Source organism: Natator depressus, chromosome 5 (assembly GCF_965152275.1).
Source record: "Natator depressus isolate rNatDep1 chromosome 5, rNatDep2.hap1, whole genome shotgun sequence".
Classification (NCBI taxonomy): Eukaryota; Metazoa; Chordata; order Testudines; family Cheloniidae; genus Natator; species Natator depressus.
The window spans coordinates 94325445-94351973 of record NC_134238.1 but is presented as its reverse complement, the minus strand read 5'-3'; the positions used below and the strand labels follow the sequence as shown (position 1 = coordinate 94351973).

At 40.0% G+C, this 26529-nt stretch overlaps 1 protein-coding gene across 4 annotated transcripts in view; it reads left to right on the top strand.

The window, feature by feature from the left end:
- PCSK5 (proprotein convertase subtilisin/kexin type 5) overlaps nt 1-26529 on the top strand; it is a 303081-nt gene that overhangs the window by 198839 nt on the left and 77713 nt on the right. For all 4 annotated transcript variants that reach the window (XM_074953227.1, XM_074953228.1, XM_074953229.1 and 1 more), the window contains exons 11-16: nt 3536-3653; nt 4365-4553; nt 15210-15346; nt 22911-23054; nt 25314-25416; nt 26298-26491. In XM_074953227.1, the coding sequence (XP_074809328.1) occupies nt 3536-3653; nt 4365-4553; nt 15210-15346; nt 22911-23054; nt 25314-25416; nt 26298-26491 (885 nt within the window). The remainder of the gene's footprint in view (nt 1-3535; nt 3654-4364; nt 4554-15209; nt 15347-22910; nt 23055-25313; nt 25417-26297; nt 26492-26529) is intronic.

Genomic DNA, 26529 nt, shown 5'->3' with positions numbered 1-26529 from the left:
ATCATACCATCTCCTCCATAAACTTATCGAGTTTAATCTTGAAGCCAGGTAGGTATCTGGGTGAGCTCTTTTGAATGCTGGTCCATTAATGTTGATTTCAATAAGTCTTGAAGCATTGGGGGAAATTTCAAAAGACTAGAAGAAAGCCAGTGTTGTGTCAATATTTTAAAAGGGTAAATGGGATGACCTGGGTAATTATAGGCCTATCAGTCTGACATCAAAACAGAGTAAGATAATGGAGCAGCTGATACTGAACTCAATTAATAAAGTATTAAAGGAGGGTAATATAATGAATGCCAATCAACATGGAACATTTTTAGAAAATAGATCCTGTCAAACTATCTTGATATCTGTTTTTGATGAGATTATAAATTTGGTTGATAAAGATAATAGTGTTGATATAATATACTTAGATTTCTCTAAGGCATTTGACTTGGTACCACACAACATTTTGATTAAAAAACTAAAATGATATAAAATTAAACACTGCACTCGTTAAATAGATTAAAAGCTGCCTAACTGATAAGTTCTCAAAATGTAATTGTAAAAGGGGAATCATTGTCAAGCATGAGTGTTTCTAGTGGAGTCCCAATGGGATCTGTTCCTGTACCTCTTCTATTTAACATTTTTATCAGTGACCTTGAAGAAATCATAATATCATCACTGACACAAAACTTGGAGGAGTGGTTAACAATGAAGTGGACATGTCACTGATACTGAATGATCTGGATCGCTTGGTGAACTGGGCACAAGCAAACAATGTGTGTTTTAGTATGCCTAAATGTCAATGTGTATATCTGGAGCAAAGAATGTAGGCCATACTTCCACAATGGGGACCTCAGTGGTTCTGAAAAAGATTTGGGGGTGATGGTGGATAATCAGCTGAACATGTGCTCCCAGTGCAACAGCATAGCCCCAAGGTCTAATACAATCCTTGAATGCATAAACAGGGTAATCTCAAGTAGGAGTAAAAAGGTTATTTTACCTGTATTTGACACTGCTAGAACCTGTGTCCAGTTCTCGTGCCCACAATTCAAGAAGGATGTTGATAGATTAAAGAGGATTCAGAAAAGAGCCACTAGAATGATTAAAGAGAAAACATGCCTTTTAGTCATAGACTCAAGGAGCTCGATCTGTTTAGCTTAACAAAGAGAAGGACTTGATTACAGTGTATAGGTACCTACATGGGGAACAAATATTTAATAATGGTCTAGCAGAGGAAAGTATAACACAATCCGCTAGCTGGAAGTTGAAGCTAGATAAATTCAGACCGGAAATGATGCATTTTTTTTTTTATCAATGAAGGTAATTAGCCATTGGAACAATGAACCAAGGGTTGTGGTGGATTCTCCATCACTGACAATCTTTAAATCAAGATTCAATGTTTTTCTAAAAGATATGCTCTAGGAATTATTGTGTGGAAGGTTCTGTAGCCTGTGTTACACAGGAAGTGTAACATCACAATGACAAGATTATCACAGTGGTCCCTTCTGGCCTTGGAATGCATGAATCTGTTATACACTCTGAAGTCTTTTTTTGGTTTGTTTTATTCTGAAAATGTTAGTTGCCCAATTACTTAGACGAGCCGTGTTTTAGCTCTCTTAGAATGCACGTTTCTTCTATGTGCACTTGCATTTGGGGCTAAAGGGAAAGGAGATTGTAAGAATAACAGTTCATTGCACACTCATTATGCCTCGCAGGATTTTCCGTTGAAGAGCCTTCTTCAGTTGACCATTTCAGCCATCATTAGATATTGCCATATTTGGAAGATGTGATCTTTAAGTCTAGATCGGTTTTATACTTTGAACTGTCATTTGTTTAACAAGGTTTTATGGGGGATGGGGAATGATAGATGCAATCCTTTGAGTTCTGGTTTGGCATTGATTGGAGGCTGGTTTCATAAACTTTCTGCAAAGTGTAGCTTGAAAGACTTGTCTTACACCATACCTTGTCACATTAGAGATTAAAACAGCATTTTATGTTTTTCTGAGGATTTGTCTGTAGTACTGTCTGTGGTAGCAGTCTAAACTGATTTATCGATACAATGTTGTGATTTAAAAGTACTCGCTCCCATACCCTTCTCCTTCCACTATCTCCACCCAAGAAATCTACCAAAGATATAGATTTATAGCAGCTGTAACAGATGGTCACTGATGTTTGCAGTCCCTTCTAATTAATCAACAACCAATTGCAAGCTCCTGTTTTGATTAGAACTAAAAAAAAGTTCACAGCTGATTAACAGGTCAGTGAGTGAAACCTTCAGTGTATGCCGTGAAGTTGCTTATTACTAAGCCCTTTCAAGTACTAGATATTTTATGTTCTTTATTAAAAAAAAAATCAAAAGTAACTTTCTACCTTTCAGGCGCAGGTATGTGAAATAATTGACATGCCTGAGACAACAGGATCAAGTTCATACTCACAGGACTATCACTGTAAAATGTCAAAAGTGAAAGCTTGCAGGGCGGGGGAGAAAATCTGTCACACATTTCATTGCCTCTGTATCTTGTATGCATCTGGGTTCAATTACTGATTCACCTAAAATTAGGAAAGATAATGTTTTTAAGCCTTCTTCTGAGATATTGAACTTAATTATTAGGTATGACAGGAAATTGAATTTCTCACAGAAAGAGAATTGTTTACTGTGAACAGTCTGCTTCATGATGGTTTTCCCACTTTAAAACTGCTACTGTTAGAGATACGAGGAGCCCATAGTCACAACTGCTCTATGGGCTTCATTGTCCCTGGTCCTGTGTGGGTTGCAGAGGGAGTGGAGCAAGGAGCTATCCCCTCTTCTGCTTTGCACTCTGCTCAAGGGCCCAGGATGACTTTAACCCCTGGGGTTGGAGAAGTACAGGGATTTCTCCCTCCTTGCACAAACTACCCCAAGAATGGAGGGAAGAGCTGGCCAGCTGCACAGGAGGAACATACTGCACCATCTGAGAGAGAATGAAGCAACATCCACATTCCCCCTGTGCACAGAGAAACAAGGAATGGATTGTACCAGGATCTAAAAGCCACAGTCTGGCCCTGTGTAAATCGCAAACACCCAGTGAGTCAGCCACCTTCAGAATGTGTCTGTAGTTGCGGTTGTGAGGCATTTGAATTATCAGAGATAACACACTTCTGGCTCCTTCCACCTTCTAACATTTGTTTGCAGGTTCATGGTAGAGGACTGGATTGAATTAAAGCAGGTGACCATAGGGCAGTCTGTTAGGCAGTTGCACTCCCTGGAGTTTTACAATGTCTGGGCTACCCAGTTCTTGATGAAGCAATGCATGCTGGGATCTGTAGTATCCATTGGCCATGTCTGCAATGAAGATCTGAACAGCTGCATTATGTTCTATTTTGTGCAAATTAGGTATAGCCCTTATTGCCAGAATAGCTTTTGGTGAGGAAACTTTGGGTGCTCCTGAGCAACAAGAATGATGAAGCAGTAGCCTTTAGTTGATAACTGCAATGACTAATGATGCCATTCTGTTAGCAAAACAGCAATGTGCTATGTTGTGATTGTAACCATTTTGTTTACATCTGACAGTGAGCCACCTATATGGATTTGGACTGATGGATGCTGAAGCTATAGTGATGGAAGCAGAAAAATGGACAACAGTCCCTCAACAGCATGTGTGTGTGGAGAACACGGATCACCAAGCCAAGTAATACATGTTGTATTCAGTGGTTCATATATTTACATGTAAAGCAATTGATACAATATACCTTTCTTTGTGCTCTCTTTGATTTGCCCATATGAAAGCTATCCTGCCCTTGATAAATCATAGAACTGTAGGGCTGGAAGGGACATCGAGAGGTCATCTAGTCAAGCCCCGCAGCCTGAGGGAAGTTTGTTTTCGCACTGTATGTGCCCAGCCTGTTCTGTGGCTACACAGAGAAAATCAGTCTTCAGACACACTTCCAAAACACCAAATTCACTAAAAATGAATGATGTACTTAAATGATAGATGTATTTAATGGACCACATCCTCGGCTGCTGAAAATTGCCACACTTCCGGGAAGCGATGTCCTTTATACCAGATGAGGCTCTGATCCCCTGCGTGTTAATGATATTCACTATCTAATACATAGTAGTCAATATTATTTAAGCAACAACCATGGAGCCAGGCATTTCTGTGAATTAATAAGCTGTGGTCCGGTGACATTCTCTGATGCCATCAGCAAACTCAGCTGATCACTAAGATTATGCTAACTAAGATGCCTGGTAACCAAGATAATGCTAAAATTTTATTTTTTTAAACTAAAAAATAGTAGTCTGACACTGACCAATAAATGCCATATAAGGATGATTTGGTTCCATTCTCCAGAGAGCAAGCCTGAAACAACTTTGTTGTTGGTATATCTTTATGTTACAGAACAATACGGCCAGACAGCCAGGTCCACTCAGTATACAAAGCCACTGGCTGTTCAGATAATTCCAACCACCATGTGATCTACTTGGAGCATGTGGTTGTGCGCATCACTATCACCCATCCTCGGCGTGGAGACTTGGCAATTTTCCTAACCTCTCCTTCTGGAACAAAGTCGCAGCTATTGGCTAACAGGTACAGTAACCCTATGCAACTTTGCACTCCAGTGAGAGCTCCGAGCTGGGATGAGATTGTAGCTTACAAAGAGAGGAATTAAATAATTGTTGTAAGTGTGTTAACGGTCATAGGCACCTAATTACTTTGGGGAGCGGAGTAGGATGGATGGGGGAAATGAAGCAGTAATTAGCTGTGAGGACTGTAGTCATTACTGTATCAGTATAGGTCTAGACTAGAGCAAAGCTGTTACAGACTCTCATCTTTACAGGTGGAACCCCTTCCAGCTGTGAGATCAGCACAAAAGCAAAGGAAATTTTGATAGTTTGAGTATTATCGGAGGGTAGCTGAATGGGGGAAAGTCTTCTATAGACAATTAATACATAATTGTTCATCCCTCCTTCCTTAACACTTCTTCCCAAATAATAAACATAAGATAAAGTAGCCTAATTCCTCTATAATTGTTTTCCTCATCAATTCCCCTTCCATTTTTCCTTCTGCCGGAGTATATAGAAGTGGTCTCCTCCAGCCATGAAAGGCTCTTGACAGAATAAGAAAGAAAACATGGTTATTGTTATAAGCAGGCATTGCACTGTTGATCATAAAGGGTTGTTGACACTCATATGAGATTTTTTACTGGGCATCTCTCAAGTGGATCCACATTCCTATCTTAGTGGTCCCACAGAGTTGTGATGGACACCTGCTGTTTGCTACTAGGCCTCTATCATGTAGCGATCCATAAGGCTCAGTCTCTCTCCCTTCCTCTTTCAGCTCTACATGAGACTGCTTAGAGAAACTGGGAGACACCTTCTCCAGATCCGACAGAATGTCTCATTCTCTGAGGCAGCTCCTCCACCACCAGGATGGCCCAATGCCTAGAAGTGATGTGTATCACTATCACTTACCCTCAGCATCCATCAACAGATGGAAGAACAGCAGTTGGCTTAAACCCAGCTCATGAATAATGTCAGTAGGAAGGGGAAACTCTTTAGAAACCGTACCAATACCTTATCCTCACCAGAGCTTTAACTACCAATCAGTGGTCCATGGAATCTCATCAGATCAAAATGGAGTGGCACCTCAGGGTCCTCCTCAAACTCCTTGCTACTCCCAGACATGCAAATAGCCACAGTGGCAAGGAATGCTTTCTTGCATCTCCAGCTGGCCAGAAAAATGTACCCTTTCTTCTCATGCAAGGATAATCAACACTTTTGCCTTGGTGATTCACCACATTAGTCTACTGTAATTCTATGTAGGGTTGAATGCAGCTATCACACAAAGGCTGAATTTAGTGCGGCATGTCGCCTTAGCAACAACAACCAAAACTAGCACATCACACCTGTGCTTTGTGAACTCCATTGGCACCTCATTCATTTCAGAAAAAAATGTGAAGTCCCAATCATTATCTGCAAATGCTTTAACAATTTGAAACCTGGCTACTTCAGTGACGGCCTCAGAAATTCTGGTCTTCCAAGACAGCTGAGCTCCACTGGGACAACACAGCTATAAAGAACCAGGGGTCAACTCTTTGACTTGGGCAAGAGAGCATTCGTAGCAGGAGAACAGATGCTGTGAAGCTCCTTGGTAGAAGAGAGAGATTGACTCCAAACATGGTTTTATTCAGATTGAAGTATTAAACCCACCTTCTCACTAAAATCTTTCCCCAGGAGTGATGCCCATAAATACTTTTAAAAAATCCTTCAAGCATATAAATTCACACATGGAATGGAGAGGGAAATCACCATTTGTTCTGAATTCTTTAGCTTCTTCATAGTATTTTCAGTGTTGAGATACCACCATTATCAGTGCCTTAGAAATAACATTGACAGGTGCATGTGCCATACAGAACCTTCTTTGTTGGCCTGTACAGAGACGGATTCTGTCCATCTAAACAGTTGCAACTTGGATCTGGTTTTCTGTTTGGAGGAGGCTCTCTTTACTCTTCTATCCTTTTTTGTGCAGTGGTTCTTCCATGAAAGCTTCAAGATGAAAATTTTTAAAGCAGTCCAAATAAATATATCCAAATAAAATAAGTTGGTATAAACCCTTGGGTTTTACTTGAGCTCACTTTAGGATCCAGCCTTTCATGTGTTGCAGCTGACTCATTGCCAGTGAGAGATAAAGACATTCCAGTGTTCACAGCTCACCTCTTGTGATGATTGGTATGTGGAAAAGTTACAGAATTTAATGCAGTCATCCTATTTGTAACCCTTGTTCCTTAAAAGGCAGTCGTTTTCTGAGCTTGCAAGTGAAACAGAAATGATGCAAAAGAAATATATGTATAAAGCATGGAAATGTGAGGCTGCGTCCCATCCAGCACTGTTATCAGAATGCTACCCTCAAAACAAAGATTGAAAGGCCTTTGATGTTCAGCCTTTTTCCAGAAACAAATTATTCATGAAAGAGCAAATATTATTACACAGACACACACCAAAAATCCCTTTCTCATGCAGGCTTCTAAAATATATTAGCTTGCCAGTCAGAGTCAGTTAACATCAGTTCACAGCTCTAGGATTCTAATAACAAATAATATTTTTATTTTGGGGAAGCCAGGACTGGCAAATGAACTACAGCCCCTAACAATCCTTTCCTTCCAGTAGAGTTCAAAAGTGGGTGGATACAGTGTTTTCAGATTATTGGAAGGCTTCTTTATTTTCTTTTAGTCGGCAAAGAATAAACCCTACAATTTAGGGACACTGTATATTAGTGATTTTTAGTAATTAGATAATACTAGATAATAGTGTGTATTTTTAAATGTCATTTTGTCATTTGTCATACAGGAAAGAGTTGTTTTTGTTTTTATTTAACATCTTTAGTTAGGGCAAAAAGAAGCAATGCTTCTTTTTTCCTACTTTAGTCATAGGTATGCCAGAATAAATCCGTGCAAGTGCACGGCTAATACAAGGATGCCTCAGCAGCAAATCGTTTGGGTTTTTTCTACAGACAGAGGCTGCCATACATTGCTGCTACCTGACTGAGATACTTTTCTCAGACTTACAAGACCTTTACATGCACACGAACATGAGTAATAGCAGCAATACCAGCTGTTTTACTGAACCCAGGAAAAATCTCATTGCTTCACCATTACTCATCTGGTTTTAATTTGAAACAGTTTACTGGTGAAATAACTTAGAAGTGCAGATGTACATTTTACACCTTATCCACCAGATCTAGAAGAAGAGTCACTGCATAGTTTCTGTTGTGTCAATGAATTGGTCCCCCAGACAATATCTGTTGTTCCCCGCCCGCCACCCAATATTTTGTTATTTGGCATCCCCCAAAATGACGTCAGGAAGAAAACTTGTTAGGCAGAGGCGCTATGGATTCCTTCACAGGCATTTGGTGGATTACATTGTCACTGGCTTCAGCTTCTTGTGCATTCGTCAAAAACTGCATTACAGAGAACATCTGCTTTGCTGTTTGGAAAGTGCTAAACATGATTAAATTGGATGTACTGCAAAAGAGGAAAATACAGGCTCAGAGAGTGCAGGCTGGGGTGAGGCTGAGGCTCAGCTAGTCATAATAACTACATTTGGACCAAAGCGGGACAGAATCCCCTTTTCAGAACATTTGCCCGTTGGATTTGGCAGCACACAGAGAATAGTTTTGAGAGACCAAGTCTTGTCCCAATACACACTCAAAACAAGAGGCCACAGAGGACCATCTAGATGGAAAGAACACGGAAAGGGACTAGTATGCCGTGGGCTTACTTGTCTCCCACCAAAGTCACTGCTTGCTTTAAATTGCATCCTTTACATTTAAAACAGCTGCTGCCTGTTAGAACTACGTAGCTGAATGCCTTTTAAACATATGGTGGCAAAATTCCAGTCCTTTATCTTCATCTGCTTACATCTCAATGACATTAATAATACCTCTTCCCAACAACAAGAGGACGTGCTTTCCATTGCTATCTTTTCCTCTAATGAAATCTTTGATATCAGTAAATTTTGTTAATAAAATCCTCTTCCAAAACCTCTCCATCTCTGACTAAATATGGGGTCCTGTAATCTGGTGTCACTTGCGATATCATTTAATAAAAATTCTTGGCGATGAGAAATGGAAGAGGAAGCCCTTTCTTTATATAGGGCTATTTAGATTTCTGGACTGTCCCAGCTGTCATTAACATATTAAAATCTACTCTGAAAATACTTCATAAAGTGTTGCATTTTAGAGGTAAATTAAAAAGAAGAGGAGAGGACAACACCACTTTTGATGTTGAGCCACAGCACCCTGAACCCCTCTCCACTAACAACTAGAGTGACCCTACAGTAATGCCATCAAATACATGAAAAACAAAAGAATACAATCACCTACCTGTACCCAGCCCATGCGGATGAACCAGCATCTGGAATAATTATCTCCCATCCCCAGGCTGCTATTTTGCACTTCCTCCTTTAGCTTTGCCCAAGCCCTTCTCTTGCTGAATAGACATTGTGCCATTCCTTCTTCTCGAAACAGTTGTCTCCCATCCCCAATTTCTTCAAAGTCCTGCACTTGCTGCTTTGCTGTGTCTGTCAGCACTGGCCTTGCTGCCCCCTTGCCCCCCCCAAAAAAGACTTTGAGTGGCTTCTCTTGCTGCAGCTGACAGGAGAAAAAGACTTGTGCAATGCATTAGAATTGTTTCCAGCAGGCAGACAACAGATGGAAAATAAATAGGTTCAGGAGCACTGGGAATGTTAGTGATGCTAGAGACAGAAAAATAGCATCAGAAAATAAATATATTTAAAATAGTGGGGGAAAGATTTTCTTTTGATCTTTCTCCCTGACACTGGAGGGCCAAATTCAGTTATTTGTGAGGAAGCAAGTGAGCCCCTGCAAATGGCACCATCCTCCCTCTTATTCTAAACCCAGTCTTGGGAGGTGCCCAAAGATGAGCTTGTAAGAAGGATGAAGTTCAATATATCCAACCTCTGTAAAAATGCAGGCCCTTTAGATCAGGCCTGAGATTACTGCTGGATTAGTACAGGGAACCTTTGTGTTCCTCACAGTACTAGTCTACTGGTAGCTATCTATCAGCTTTTAATACTCAATACTTCACTTAATTTTTGTTTCAAATTAATTTTAGTTGAAGCTGGATTCATCCTGAAAAGTGGAACAGGTGGAAGGAAATATAAGATGACAAATGAATGGGGTCAAATTTCTAATCTATCTGAATGCCCCAGTAAATGATGTTTCCAATAAATTAGGAAGGAAGAAGGGAGATGAATTAAACTTTGTCAGATCAGGGGATAGCTCTGAAGAATTTTGCTTCCTCCACACAGGTTTGTCTCAGCTGCCTAAGATGAGTGGTCAGTTTTGTAGCCTTGGGATCACTGGGCCCAGTTCATTCCTGGTATAATACCATTGACTTCAGTGGAGATTCACCAGGGATGAATTTGACCTGCTTGATGTACTGCCTTGTGCCTGTCTCCCCCACCAACTTTCCTATCCCCACTTGTGCCCGAAAGAAGTCTACATTGTGGTGCTGTGTTCATTCATGGACCTGCACCAGGGGCTGCTGAAGATTTTCAGCTAATTAGATAGAAAAGTGTGTTTTTTAAACAAACAACCATGAGCACAAATAATACCCTGGTGCAGCAGGTGGAACCTCAAGTCCTGACACATCTGGTCCAATGAAGATGGACCATTACATGCTGGTACCTGTAGAATCTGTGGGCAAGTTCTCTATATCAAAGATGATGGTGACTGTAGTCAGGCCTCTTTCCTTCAATGTAGTTATATCTTTCCTGTTGTGCATGCAGCCATCCTATGAGCAGAGCTGGTACGCTCACATTTCAGCTCAAACTGTGCTTGAGTTCCATGTTGCCTCATAAATTCACTTTAATGAGTAAATGTAAGAGGTGAACGTCTGGAGGTAAGATCTATGGAAAACAATGCCTTTACAGAGGAAAGATATAATCGTCTACTTTCTTATGGAAAATCCCTTTAACTTAACAGCCATAGGTGAGAAGGCTTTCAGAGTGCCTATCAGCTCCCAGACCATTTCTTAGGAGGATTTGTTTTCTTCATACTGTAACGCCAATGGATGGTAGGAACTGGTTGACTGCTTTGATTAAGCCGGTTTCAGCTGTCTGGAGTTCCTCAAAAGTTATTTCTCCCAGCTGACAGGCAGTTGCTGGAGCCCCTGTGGAGAGCAGCTGTTCAAAAGAGTTTACCCAAACATTTGCAGGTGCAAAGCTCAAGAAGGCACTCTGCAATGTTCAAAATACTAGTTCAGCTTAAGTCTTGTCCCCCATTAGCCCAGCGTGCAGGGACCACTTATATGTCAAGTTGCTAATTTAGGAGGGCTGGAGCACATCATAAACAAAGAGCTGTGCAGTAGAGGACAAATCGTCCCCAGCCTCCAACTGCCCTCATCCCCACTGATCAATCATTTGGGAGTGTGTATATTTCCTGATTCTTGAAACTGAATTCAGTACATAGTGTACGGTTGTCTATCACATGCAGCTGGAACTTCAAGGATTAAAAAGGACCAGAGTAATACAAATCTATATTTATAAATTTACCTTTTTTGTTTGTCTTGTCATGATGTCTGAATGTGGTGGTACTCACTAAAGTCTAGCCCCCAGATCCATCTTATGTTACAGACAGGAGAGGGTTTCAGTTTGCAAACTCAAATTAACTCTGGCTTTCTGTTTTTCTCTTTGGGGTTGTTAGGTTTCAGTGTTTTTATTGTTGCTTTTGTTTTTTGCATTTATCAGTTGTGAGCCGTTTACTAAAAATCTAAACTATTTTCGTCCTTGTAGATGTAACAGTAAGGGGCTAATCTTATGTTCCCAGTTGTGGAATGTGATTGAAAGTGGATACCCACCTGCCTCTATTTCTAAAATTTAATTACAGATGACTATTTCTGTTTCTAATTATGCTGTTAAATGGAGAGGGGATATAATTGTTAGTGGTGAGGGTGATAAAAAGAGAGACCTGCACATTTAAACAAGATGATCTCGTTTTCAGGAAATAATTATTTGAGTATACTTTCTACTTATATATATGTGTGTGTGTGTGTGTGTGTGTGTGTGTGTGAATATATATTCACATACACACCTACACATATGTGTATTATATAATTTCTCAAAGAGACCCATTATCTTTCAACTTTAAATTAATTTCTTACTGGCCATGTTCTTTTTCAGCACATAGATGTTCCATCTCTTAGTACAGGAAGTCAGGACTGCCATATCCAGCCTATCTTGGCCATATTGGTATCACCAAGGTTCACATGGGTACTTAGGCAACTGGTCCCACTTTATATTAAAATTACATTAATAAATAGTTTATAAAGGGTTCATGAATGATTAGTTAATGTTAGACATATGTTACAGGCACGAGTAGAGGTGTTATAGTGGTTATAAGCACATCTATAATTGTTGTACATGGCTATAAGCCACCCATTGAACTATTGGACTCTGCAATAATCCATAACAGTTGATTAGCCATTCATTGAAACACCTATTAATCATTTACTAATTCTTTGTAAACTATTAATAAATATACCCTTAGTATGAAGTATGACCTAGTAAATGAATCCACCTGACACATGAAAAGTATGAGCTGGTTTTAGTGACTCAGTCATGTTCCTATTATGCCTCTGGTGTTTAGGCCAGTGATGAAGCTCCTCCATTCCGGTCTGTTTCTGGCAAGTCTTTCAATAGTTTCCCAGGTGTGCCCCAGGTTTTTCAGCTCGGCTTCTACAGCTCTTCGCCATGTTGTTTCGGGCACCCAAAAGTGACTGTGGTTTTAGATAAGAATAAAAATCTATTTGCATTTTTAAATACCACGTTTTAGACAGAATTTAGATAAGCAAACAATATGAAGACCAAACATCTGAGGTGACTGAAAATGTAATTGCCACTGATCTGAGGACAAGGTTGAAAAGTAGATTATAACCTCCTCTAAAACACAAATACTGTGGAAAATCTTGTACTAGTCCTTGGTAAAAATAGGCAGTAAATATCAGTTACATGTCTCTGTGAAATGTATGTGACTTAAATCCCAATAAATATTGAATTTTTTAAATAATGACATGGTATTTATATAATGCAATGTAAATTAGTTGCCATAACAGTAGAGAGGACTGTTGTTGACCTGACTGACTGACACTCTGTTTAAAAATAATATACTGTGGTAGTATGAGTTGTTTACTGAGTTACTGTAAAAAATCAGCACAATATTGCATGGCAACTGTATTAAGTCTGTTAAAAACAAACTTTTGCAATCTTTTAAATTGAACCTACCCAATATGTGTGTGTGGAATGATACCTGGATAGGTAATCTGGATCACTGCAGTACATGGTGTATGCTATACTAGCAAACATTTGTTTGCAAAATCTGCTGTACTCAAATAACTAAATTGATAATCACACAGAATGGGCCAAATACTCTGCTAGTACAAATTCTGTGACATCAGTGGAATTGCACTAAGAAAAAATCCGACCCAGTCAAGAATGAGAATGTAGTTTTATTTTAAAGTATATATTCTTCATTGAATGTTATCAGACACGAATTAGTATGACAGAAGGATAAAAGTTACACAAACGAGTTCTGCAAGCTCTCTGTGCACATGGTTTCTTTTAAACTCCAAGGAAGTTAGGGAAATGGAGGCCTTACAGGATTAGGACCTATCTCTGTGGAATGAGTGAGGTTCTCAAGAGGAAAGATAGCCTTTTTGTGTGTGCCTGGAACATCTTTTAACAGTACTTCACACAAAGTAACAGCGCTAGAATTGTATGCAGCTTTCACAATTTTTGCACACTGTATGCACAACTTTTTTTTAAAAAGACGCTGAAATACACTTAAAAAAAGTGTATACTCATACAAATGTCTAAAAAAACAAACAAACCAAGTGAAATCACTTGACTCTTTCTTGTAGTTTCTAAGAGAAAATTGTGGTAAATCCATTGAATCAACAATGGTTCTATGCCAGTAGTCAGCTAGTGTACAAATCTAATTTTATGAAATATACTTAAGCACAGATGTGAGCCATGGAATCTCCATACATAAAGGGTGTGAATAAAAATATATAGCTAAACATTTGTGAATCTGGCTGTATGTGTGTGTTTCCAGGAAAGGGAGAGAGAGATCTGAAATTGTATACATTCATAAGAACATAAGAGTGGCCATACTGGGTCAGACCAAAGGTCCATCCAGCCCAGTATCCTGTCTACCGACAGTGGCCAAAGCCAGATGCCCCAGAGGGAGTGAACATAACAGGTAATGATCTAGTGATCTCTCTCCTGCCATCCATCTCCACCCTCTGACAAACAGAGGCTAGGGACACCATTCCTTACCCATCCTGGCTAACAGCCATTAATGGACTTAACCTCCATGAGTTTATCCAGTTCTCTTTTAAACCCTGTTATAGTCCTAGCCTTCACAGCCTCCTCAGGCAAGGAGTTCCACAGGTTGACTGTGTGCTGAGTGAAGAAGAACTTCCTGTTATTTGTTTTAAACCTGCTACCCATTAATTTCATTTGGTGGACCTTAGTTCTTATATTATGGGAACAAATAAATAACTTTTCCTTATTCATTTTCTCCACACCACTCATAATTTTATATACGTCTATCATATCCCCCCTTAGTCTCCTCTTTCCCAAGCTGAAAAGTCCTAGCCTCTTTAATCTCTCCTCATATGGGACCCGTTCCAAACCTCTAATCATTTTAGTTGTCCTTTTCTGAACCTTTTCTAAAACCTTCCAAAGCTGAACTGTACCATTTATGAGACACTAGTCTCTACTCCAGTGAATCTCTCATCAATAGCTTTGGGGAACCAGGTAACATGCTGTTAACATTGAACAAAAGTGCATGCTCTCTTGTGTCTTTTCAAAATCTCATTAATAAATTCCAGTTTTAGGCAATAAAATCTTGGGCCAGTCTTCCCTGCTGATCAGCATCGGATTGCAGACTCTAAACTGGGTCCCCTCTACTAAAATGCACTGTATTTCAGACCCAAGCGCCAATCTCTTCACCCAAGCCCTAAGTAATGAAATTACTGTAAAACTGTTAGTAAGATGAAATCATCATATGCCAACTAGTCTCTGCATTCAAGCAAAACTAGACTCTGTCAAACTTTTGGATATGGCAGTACTTAAATCATTTGACGTTTGATACCCCAACGTCTCAGTTACCTTTGTTTTGTTCATAAGCATCATGAGCACTGAATCTCTCCTGGCCCCAACTGCTCATGTTGTATTGCTCACCTAGTACTGCTTATTTTCTTAACCCCCTGTTCAGTGTTTCAATCCAAAACTGGAAGAAAGAAAACTTTCCACTTAAAAAATGATGTTTGTATCTGGGTCACGCTTTTAGAACAAAGGAAATGTAGTTGTGTTCAGTGTATACTTTTTCAGGATGTGAATTTTATTAAACTGCACTGGCAGTTTTAATTTGAAGTGAATAAACTTTCATTCTCTCCTGCATTATATGAAGCAACAGCATACAGAAGAACCATTCCCCCTCCTGCATTGACTTGTTATATACAAAATGGTCCCATCAGATATGTTTGAAATAGGTGGTGCAAAACCATGGTGATAAGTTCAGTATAAGTGCTTAGATTAGATACGCTAATTAGTTTAAATATATTTCATTTGTGAGTGGGCACACATGAGGGTTGAGGATCACTGATGTAGGCAAGGGTTTATTTTCTTGTTCTTCAGGATATACTTTATTGCTTTATCCTAGGTTATTTGATCATTCCACAGAAGGTTTTAAAAATTGGGAGTTCATGACTACTCATTGCTGGGGAGAAAAAGCAGCAGGTGACTGGAAGTTGGAGATTCATGATACCCCATCTCAGCTGAGAAGTTTCAAGTCTCCAGGTATGAATCCATCCTTTAGTTAGGCTTAGTGGTTCAGAAGAATATGTTCAGTTGCATGTCGTACTTGGGCTAAATTCTACCCTCATTTACACTTGAGCAGACCCATTGATTTCAATGGGATTGCAGAGAATTGAGGGCAGAATTTGACTCCCATCTATTTGTTGTGTTTCACTTCCACACTTCTATTACTTGTCTTCTGAGACCCGTAACTCCTTCTTACCATGAACCTACTTCTGGTTTGTGTGGAAAAGAATGGCAACAATGCAGTGTTCTTGGGGGCAAACTTCTACCTCCTTTATCCCCACCATGTGAAAACTTGCCATCTCAAGGTGTAAGTTGCACTTCACAGCTAGACCACATCAGGCTTGTGAGTTTTGGCAGCCAAAAGTCAGTGTTTGAAAATACAAAGGGATTTAGAGACAAATTTTCAGAAGGAGAAGCCCAAGATTGGTATGTGCTGTTGTATGCCTGCATTTTTAAGGCAGTTAACACAATGGCATGTACAAACTGGTAAAGGCTACCTTTTGAGCTCCCCAGATTCTGGGCCACCTTCGCATCAGGTTGATCAAGGCCACTCCCCTCGTTGTGGCTGATAAAACTGCTAGCAATCTCTGTCCACACACTTTCTCCAATCCATGCTCAGTACGCCAGCTACAAGGAGGGAAGTGGCCTTGATCAGTTCTCTACCACTGGAGAATCTACACACACACACACACACACACACACACACACACACACACACACACACACACACACACACACACACACACACACACACACACCATATTAGGGTGAGCCTCCCATAGCCAGCTACACCTGCTTTGAGGTTGCTTTGTGCTGCCATACACAAGACAAAGTGTCCCAGAACTTTTATTCTCCCGCTTTTGAATCCTGTTCTTGGTTAGATATGTTTTTAGCCTCAGAAGATCTTCTGCTTATAATTCCTGTTGCACACATAGGTCCCAATATGTGGTCTGATCTTACACTAGTATATGCAAAAATTTCAATACAGATAGATCAACTAAATGGAGATTTAGGTTAGAATTTCAGAGGGGCCCAAGAGAGCAAGATGCCAATCCCCATTGACTTGCAATGTGAGATGAGTATCTTAAGTATTCTGAAAAAAATCTCAGCCCTAAGCCTCATTTTCAAAAAGATATTCTACAAACAAAAAATACCACCACTATTAATTAATATAGAGTAGAATGCTTCCCTTGATATCTCACATCAAAATAAATGAGATGCCCTCAAATCAGTTGTCTGAGGGCGTTTAATTTCTGTTAAGATTTATTTCAATAAAAATATTGAGGAAGAAAAATTACATCAGCAAGAAATCTATACTAAAAATGTTCACTCAAGAGTTGCAGTACAAAGAATGTATTGAAAATTATGTAACAGTAAAGCTAAATTAACACTTATAGTGTGATTGAAAACACTGAGAATCAACTCAGTAAATAATATTGCAATAAAAGTGGAAAATCTGAGTGATGACTAGCCTGTGACATTTAAAAAATGTATACAAATTCAGGATTAATTCTCTAAAATCTGATCTGGGTCACCATAAAATTACCACTAGGCATGTTGGTTTAGAATTCTATAAAGACAACAAAATATATTACCCTTCAGAAAAGTAAGTCCACTCATAAACCATTCAAGATTTTTTAAAAATTGATTTATCTAAAATCAATCCTAAATTGCAAGAATAAGACATGTCTGATACTCAAGATAAAATATATGAAGCCATACAAATATATTCTTGAGAGTTTAACACGAGAATTTTATTTTTAGGCAATTAAAAATACACTTGTTTCTGAATTAGAAAATATATAATGACACTCAAAAATCTAAACTACTTTCACCAAATATGATGACTGTATCACCAGTACACAGGAAAAGAATAAAGAATTTTTGGCTAAGTACTAGCTACCAGGCTTGAAAAGTATATGTTTAAAGTTTATTTTGTAAAAAAGTTTGTGGCTGTTAACATAAGAAGCATATTAAATATTTCCAAATTCAGCCTGGTCAGAAAGTCCCATTGGTAGTTTTGTTATCAGATGTAGAGATGGCCTTTTGTCCTGTGGACTGGAACAATGGGTTTTTTTTTCCTCTCTTGGTTGAAATTGGATTTGGCTTAAGATACTTAATTTGGATTAATACACCTTCTTCTTCGAGTGCTTGCTCATGTCAGTTCCAATGAGGTATGCGCGCACTGCCTGCACGGCAGCTGGAAGGGTTTTCCCCTAGCAGCATCCGTTGGGTCGGCCTGGGCATCCCCTGGGGTCACGCCTTTATGGCGCTCAATATAGGGCGATGCCGACCCGCCACCCCCTCAGTTCCTTCTTACGGCCTGTGACGGTTAGCCGGAACGTTCGTGGCTCTTGCTCTGCAAGTGCAACTCCCCTAGTTTCTTTAACTTCTTCATGTAAATAGTTCATATAAAGTGTATCATTTGTATTAGTATTAGTTTTAGATAGGCTTTAGTGGGGAGTGCACCCTTTGGTTCCCCCTTTTTCCCCAGAACCGGGGCATGCCTTGGTCCCCAGAGTTTAAACCCTACATAGACTGTGGCAAGCATTTGCCAAAAAGTGACCCTCACACTTCCTGCCTGAAGTGTCCAGGTGAAGGAATTACTCTACTACCCAGCAGGCCAGAGATGATGCAGCCTTTGGAGGAGCGGTGCTACAGTCAGCGAACCTTTGAGCTCCGACCCCACCTCCAAAATTTAGGCTTGGTAACCACGTAATTGGAATCGACATGAGCAAGCACTCAACGAAGAAAAAACGGTTACTCAAAAGTGAGTGTCTGAAGCTATGCTCCTAAATCCATACTAGAAGCCTAAATAAACAGTCCGATTTTCAACGTTGCTGCACAGCAAGAAACTTTGTGTTAAAGTCAATGGAAACTGCTGGGTGCTCAGTATAATGGAAAATCAGGCAGTCTATTTAAGTGCTAAATAAGGATTTAGAAGACCAACTTTAGGCACCCAGTTTTGAAGGGCTTGGCTACAGCAGTCTAGAGGTCTGGAGCAAAATACAGTCTTCTTCAGTTTTTCAGTCATCACTCAGCTATGTCTGGTCTGATTATCTTCTCACACCAGTTTTCACTGGTGTCATTCCATTGGCTTCAATGGAGTTCCTCCTTTCATCAGGTTATTAAAAAGGAAGCCCATAAAGTCAATGGTCGGCAACTTCATCAATATTTTAATGTTACCAAATTTATTCTTGGGGTAGCCAGAGGCCTGCCTGGCTCCAAGGAATTGGTTAGACCAGCTTGCAACAGCACCCTATGGGTCATCCCCCAGCCAAGTACAGCAAAGAGCAATGCATTCCAACCACCTCCCTCCCGCTCTGCCATGGCATGCTCCTTATGCTAGAGCCTGAGCAAGGGCTGGCATAGAGCCACTTTGATAGTTTTCCACCAGCTCCTTACATAGGGGCTAGTCCCCAGAGTCCATTTACAGCCCCGTTATGCTACCAGGGCAGTGTAAAAGGGATAAGCTAAAGAGAGGATTGAGTTCCACCAAATTTTATACAGGACTTACGTAAGTTCAAATACTCGTTAAGGACATGTGCCTGCTAACTCTAGCTTGAATGAGGAGTCCTGTTGATTTCAATACTTTATACTGTATGAACTACTGCACAATTAGTGGTTAATCATATGGAGCTAGATCTCCAAGTGGTGTAAATTGGCAGAGCTCTACTGATTTCAGTTGAGCAATGAGGATTACAGCTGGTGAGGCTCTAGCTCGTGTAGTGCAAAGAAGTTGTAAATCCAGTAGACCTGCCCAGATGAGGATTTCTCTGGCAGCTGGCACAGAGCTATCTTAGCCGTCTCCTCCAATACCTGGCTGTAGAAGTCCACAGCTGGTATATCAGCCCATGGGGCCACAGTTAGCCAGAATAGTTTAAAGAAGTCCTGAGGCTGCTCTAAACTGTCAGGAATCAGGCCAAAGGGAAATCATCTCCCATATCGTCAGATGCACCCAGGGTTATTGGGCACAGCTGAGAATCTGGACCTGGAGAAGTGATTCTTCACTGCCTTGAACCTTGTGTAATCATTTACACCTGCAAAATGGGTGTATGACACCACCAGATCCGAATATCAATGTTAGACACCGACTCTGCATTCATATGCATGCAAGTGACAACACAGGGATCCAGGACAGTGGAGAATTCAGGCCCTGGTTCTTTTTGTCCTCTTTAGCATCATCTACTTTCAGCATCCAGCGTAGTACTTGCCTCATAATGGAAACCGTCCAATAGCATTCCTGTTCAGAAAAGATTTGCTAATGCCTGGCATATGTTAGCCAAGGAAAAACTCAGATGTTTGGAATGTTTGAATTTTTCCTGGCAGTGATAGATCAGTGGGCAGTGTGTGAGGTAAGCAAAGGTGCATGAGTACATTCTATAATAGTTACCCAGTTTATCACCATAGTCTGAAATTGATCACACTGCTATCACCACCATATGTGTTTTGTATTTCTGCATGTCTTTAAATATTTGTTTAGCTATCAAAAAGTTTTATAATTAAGAACTGCAGTTTTCCTGTCTCAAAATGTGAACAAATGGCCAACCCATGTAATGTTTCTGATGTCATCAGACCCTAGCATTGGGCAAAGTATTGTCACATCTGTTAGCCATAAAGAAAAGCAGCATCCAGTTTATAAAAAAACAACGTATGTTATTTCTGCATTTAATTCAGCAGAATTAATGGGGCAAAGTGCAGACATATGCTGTCTATGAAACACTGTGGTATACTGTTTCTTCTACACATACAACTGGGGATCTCTTTGTTATGTACTAAATATAAGGAGGGAAAGGGACTGTGGTAGCCAGACTAAATGGTGGAATCAGCCAAAAAGATATGTTGGCTCAAGTGCGTATGGTTTGTATATTTGTTATAAAAGTGTGTGTGTCTGTGTGTGTGTATTTTCATTGCACAAATTAAACCTGCCTTGAGGCAGACTTCATTTATGTGCTGGCGAGTTCCATGGATTTTCTCACTCTTTATCGACTGAACTATTCTTTAAAAGGAAAATACTCCCATGGTAACGCCTGCATTACTCTCCCCTCCACTTGTTTACTTAAGAAACACATTTAAGGCCCAGATCCTGTAAATAGACGTGCTCGTGCAGACCACTGCATCATGCAAAGTCCAAGTATGGTAGCTTCAGTAGGACTCAGACTTTAAGGCCAGAAGGGACCACCATGATCATCTAGTCTGACCTTCTGAAGATTGCAGGCCACAGAACCTCACCACCCACTCCTGTAACAGGCCCAGAATCTCTGGCTGTTACTAAAGTCCTCAAATCTTGATTTAAAGACTTCAAGTTACAGAGAATCCACCATTCACTGTAGATCAAACCAACAATTGACCTGTGCCTCATGTCGCAGATGAAGGTGAAAAAAACACAGAGTCTCTGCCAATCTGACCTGGGAGAAAAATCCTTCCAGACTCCATGCATGGGCAGCAAAAATAAGTGGGGTATTTCTGGTGGGGTGCTGGAGAAATTGGTTCTTGGACCAATATTTTTGTCAATGATCTGGAAAAAAAATATAAAATCATTGTTTATAAAGTTTGCAGGTGACACAAAGATTGGTGAAGAATTAAATGATGAGGGCACGGCACTCTGGATCTATTAGTAAAACACATTATTTGACTGCATCCAGTTTATTATAGCCAAATTCAAGGTCATACATCTTAAAACATAGGCCATAATTACAGGATGGGGGACTGGAAAACTGGCTCTGACAAGGATTTGGGGATAAGCACCTAGAGGACATGCAGTGGCTAAAAGGGGCAATGTGATCCTGGGGTGTATAACCAGAGATTAAAGGTGTTTGATCTAAAGAAGGTTATGGGGCCACTTCAGCATGATCGTGTACAGGGAGATGATATCTGATACTACAGGGCTCTTTAATCTAGTAGACAAGAGCAAGTGAGTGGGAGGTGAAGCTAGAAAAATTCATCCTGGAAATAAGGTGCACATTTTATACACTAGTAGGGTAATTAACCATTAGAACAGCCTAACAAGAGATATGGTAACTCCATCACTTGAAGTCTTTAAATCAAGGTTGGATGTCTTTCTAAAACATATGCTCTAGCTCAACTACAAGTTGTTGGGCTCAATGCAAGAATTAAGCTACTCCTGTGTGATGCAATAGATTAGACTTTAGGACCATGGCCTTCTCTGGCCTTGTAATCAAGAGAGGACAAAATAATGTCAGATAAAGAGTAGGATTTCTATCAGATTGGCAATACTGGGTTGACTGAGACACGTACTATTTCACAACAGTCTTTAGTCTGAAAATATAACAGTTGAAAAGAAAATGGGTGATCACCTCCCATCAGCCAGTCAGCTTAGGAAAACCTCTGCTTCTTTTTGCTTAAATTGTAGGTGTTGAATGTAAAATCAAAGCGGTAATAGGGCACATAATTTGGGTACCTCACTAGAGGATAGCAACAAAATTGGGAGAATACAGAAAGATAACTAGGATTTAGTAAAAGTTAATGGAACTTAACTTCCATAGTTTAAAAATACCCAGGCAAAGGAAAATATTACAGCCCAAAAACGAATTGTGGAGAGCAACTAATATAAAGGAGGGCGTAAACTTATTTGAATTTTACCATACATGTAGTATGAGTGATCTTCTTAAAGCAAGGGTAATTTGGTTTAAACTTCTGAAAAAAAGTTGCTCCGAGGGAAGAGCAATTAGACCAAAGAACAGCCCACCACGAAACATAGCTGCAGGACTTCTTCAAATATTCACTGCTGACCTATTTCAGTCCCAAGCCTTCCATGATGAGAGACTGACCATTATGTTGACTTGGGTTAAATTGTATAATGGTTTTTTAATGTGGGCAAATGCAATCAAGGGAGCAGTGTGGACAAACTTATTTTCCATATTGTAATTTTATAGTATGGGTTGTCACTGATGGTGATGTTTTCAGAGGATGTCATGGAAGTTTTACTACAGAGTTTTTGATAAGTTAGAAGAGTTTTTCTTCCCTTAGTGTGCATTAGTAGACCTTCATTAAAGCCAGTAGGAGTTACTCATTGGATATTATAAGAAAATCAACCCCTTTAATAAACTGGCATCCCATCAATTGTGCAACTAATTAATTGACAGATTAAGAATAATAAAAAAGAAAAGTTGGTTTACTAGTGTTCTGAAGGAAAGTGAAAACCTGCCTCATTGAAGTCTGTATGAGTTTTCCCATTGATTTCAGGATCAGGATTTCATCCCTTATTTGAAAACTTTGTATGTTTTTTCATTGAAGCAAGCATGGAGTATTTAAGTAGGCTTTTATTAGAACTGGAAGAGGTTGATGTGGTGGAAGATCTGATGTATGAAAAACTGATTTAGAAAGGTGAGCTGGTTTGGATTTATACTGAAGCTAAAACTGCATTCTCTCTGTCTCACGACACAGAGATAAAGCAAGGGCTCAAACTCACTCATATTCATTCACTAGTTCACATGATCAGAATCAAAATGCACATGAGAGAGAGAAAGAGAGGATGTAAGTCATTTCTAAGATTATGCTTTAAATATTTGACTGCTAGGCAAATTGAAAGAATGGTCCTTAGTTCTTTATGGGACATCCATCCAGCCTTACTCGCCAAGAAACGATTTTCCCAAAGTGGAACGAGTGCGCTCCAGTCCAGTCGAAGACCCTACAGAGGACTATGGGACAGATGACTATGCAGGTGAGTTGGAGTCTACATCTCGAGGAATCATTCATTTACTGTATCTCATGTATAATAGAGTTGAGGACTAATTTGGCCCACTGTATGTGCCATTGTACTGTCAGAACGTCACTGCCTACCCACCTTAAGTGTTTGATGTTCACCACTTCACTATACTCTTCCTCCTTCTGTCTACTTGCATTCCCTAATTAGAGGCTAAGATCTTGGAGGCAGGAACTGTGCCTTTTTTTTGTTTGTTTGTTTGTTTGGAAGCCACTTAGCACCATGTGGATGCTTCTGAAAACAAATAATAAACAACAACAATAACCAAAGCAGTTGAATAAAAAATATCCACAGTTACTTTGAGCTGCCTTTCCCTTTCTCTGGATTGAAGAGGAAATTTGTATGTGTGTTTATAAAACTTCTTTTCATAAGTTAGAATTGTAATAAATATAAACATGCAAGCTTTATAATAATTACATGCAGGAAAATGAACTTTCTAAGATCAAAAGCATGATGCCAACCAAAGCTCTAGTAAAAAGGCTTTGCACTGAGGTTTTTCCCATGAGGAATGGGAGTGGTGGGACTTCACTTAAGAGTTTTGATTAAGAGCCGAGTCATGTGACTTGTTATTTAAAGTTGCACATAAATCTTTTTAATTCTGATTTTTTTTAAGCATGGCAAGTACATATGGTATATTCATGATGAATATACATGGCGAAGAATTCCCCAGCAGTATATATGAGCAGGTGTTCGGGATGGTATCATCTACATTGTGTCAGGAGAGACAATCTCTTTCAACTGAGCTCTATCAGAAATTATCCATTGTCTTCATCGAATCTTTTATTATAACTAGTCTTTCTGGCATCAGCCAGATAGCATCAGAGCAAGAAGACAACAAGTCAGTGGGGCTGGCCTGTTTCGGTATGACATTATTTATTCCAACAATGTCTAGAGCGTTCTGAAAGCACTTAGGCCCATTATGTGTGAAAAGGCACTTTTGAAGGCCAATAGCTTGGTAATATTTGATTAGATGATTCTGTGATCAATATCTCTCTGTCTAAAGGTAGAGTGCCAGCCCCAAGATGACAGCATTATACTGAGAACTTTTCCATTCTCCACTCACTCTTGAACCTCTCTTTATTTTGGAAGGTGATTGAGCCACTCTAGAATCACCCGGACAGACTGAGGTTTTCCTTTTTTTTTTTTTCCCCCCTATTCTGGCTTCAGGCATCAACGTGGCATGGAGATGGGATTGACACATGATGGTTACTGAGCAGCTTTCCATAGTGATAATGTTTAAGCTGCCAAACACTTTTGATGGTATTAGTTATAAACACCAAACCACTGTATAACATTCACGTTGCCAGGGTGGACCACAAACTCTGCCTTCCCAAAATGTAAATACAGACCTACAAAATAAACACTGACAAAAGTCTCAAACAGAACTGCATCAGCTGCTGATTTAGAGAGAAAATACACTGAAATCTAGTCCATTATCTTGCCTACACATTCCAAAAATTACATCCAAAATTCCACCATGAGCCATACAGCTAGCTAAGTGAGCTCATCTGCTCTCTAACCTATGAAGCCACTGGAAGATCCCATTATTCATTAATATATCTCCTTTTTTCAGCTCCCCCTGGTTCTAAGATACCACACCATTATTTAGTCATCATCTACCCACGTCCTCCCCTGGAATTATGAAGAAACTGCACCACAAGATAGTGGTCATTACTAGCATTTAGTTGCTATCCAGTAAGAGGCTGTTAGCAGGAAGATGAGATCAGGGTTAAGGTTACTTGGAGAATCTTAACGATCAATTCCCCAACTTTCAGATTCAAAGTTCATATTAAAAATATTGTAACAATATTGTGAACAGGGCCCCAAGTACTCTTAGTTAATTATTAACAACAATATGCTAGCGATAGCCTGCCAAATACTGTTTGCTCCCAATCTTAGATTTATTTGGGCACAACAGAGCTATTTATGATAAATGATGTTGTTAGTCTTTGTTAAGGGACTCAGGGACCTTCGGGCATCAGTGACAAAAAATGTAAATGATTTTATTTATTATGAAAGCATCTGTTTGACTCCACAAATAGTATCTGATAAGTCTGTGTTAGATGTTGTGCTAGCTTCACTGTAGCTAGTCACTGAGTCCACATAGGGAACAGGGCTAATTATACTCTGCATTATCGTAATATTTTGTAAGGACCACAGAGTAGCAAATGCAGATGTGTCATTTCTCCCCTCCTTTGATTTTTGGATTTATTAAAGGTCCGTGCAATGCAGAATGCAGTAAAGTAGGGTGTGATGGGCCAGGACCAGACCACTGTACTGATTGTCTACACTATTACTACAAATCTAAAAACAACACCCGGTAAGAAAGGAAAAAACATCTTTATATATTATCCCTTGTTCAATTTTTATCTTAACATCTCCCTCCTTTTCCCTTTTCTACAGGATATGGAATAATTTCTCTTACCTTTAGTTTATTTTACAAATTTGCGTAGGAGTTAGAGGAAAGTCCTACTAATTTGAATGTAATGTACATCCTTCAAACACCATTTCCTGATTATTCAGCCATCATCTGAGTATTTTTTTAACAAAATGAACATAAAAACAAAATTAGAACCAGCATAGCTAGTACATAGCATCAGTCACTGGGCTTGGGCAAGCTTGGGGCAGATATAAATGGTTACAAATGAAACTGTGTGATTGTCTGATGAGGGAATTGCCAGTGACCCAGCAGATGCTGCAGGGAAAGAAAGTGAGTGGATGCAATGCTTGTGAGGATTACCTTTTGTTAAATTCTCTGGTAGAAAGGAGAAGTAGTGATGCTGAGCAAGGTGGCTGTTTTATACTTGTGGACCTATAGGGCAGTGGTCTCCAAACTTTTGAGGGTTGTGCCCCTCTTACTCCTATCTGCGTCTCCCTGCCTCTTCCAGGGCCAGGGTGGATGGGAACGGGGTAAGGGAACTGAAGCTGAGGTCGCAGTTGCGGGTGGGTTTGGGGCCGGGGTGGGGCCGGGAGCCGGAGATGCGGCTGCACACAGGACCAGAGAAGAGCTGGGGGCGGGGAGGGGCTGGGTGGTGCTCCCTCCCTGCCCTTTGTAGGGGCTGGCCCACCCTCCACCCCCACCTCCCAAAGGTTCCTCTGTGCTCCCTAGGTGGGGCGCGCCACACAGTATGGGGACCTCTGCTATAGGGTGGTGGGTTTACATCAGTGACGACTCTGCCTTTTCTTCACTGCACAATGCAGGATCTGTGTTCCAAACTGCCCACCTGGTCACTACAATGCAGACAAGAAACGCTGTAAAAAATGCTCACCCAATTGTGAAACCTGTGTTGGAAGCCACAGTGACCAGTGCCTGAGCTGTAAATCCGGTTACTATCTCAATGAAGAATCCAATAGCTGTATTACCAGCTGCCCAGATGGATTTTACCTTGACAAGAGTCAGTATTTTCTCCTGCTTATTTCTTTGGGCTTCCAA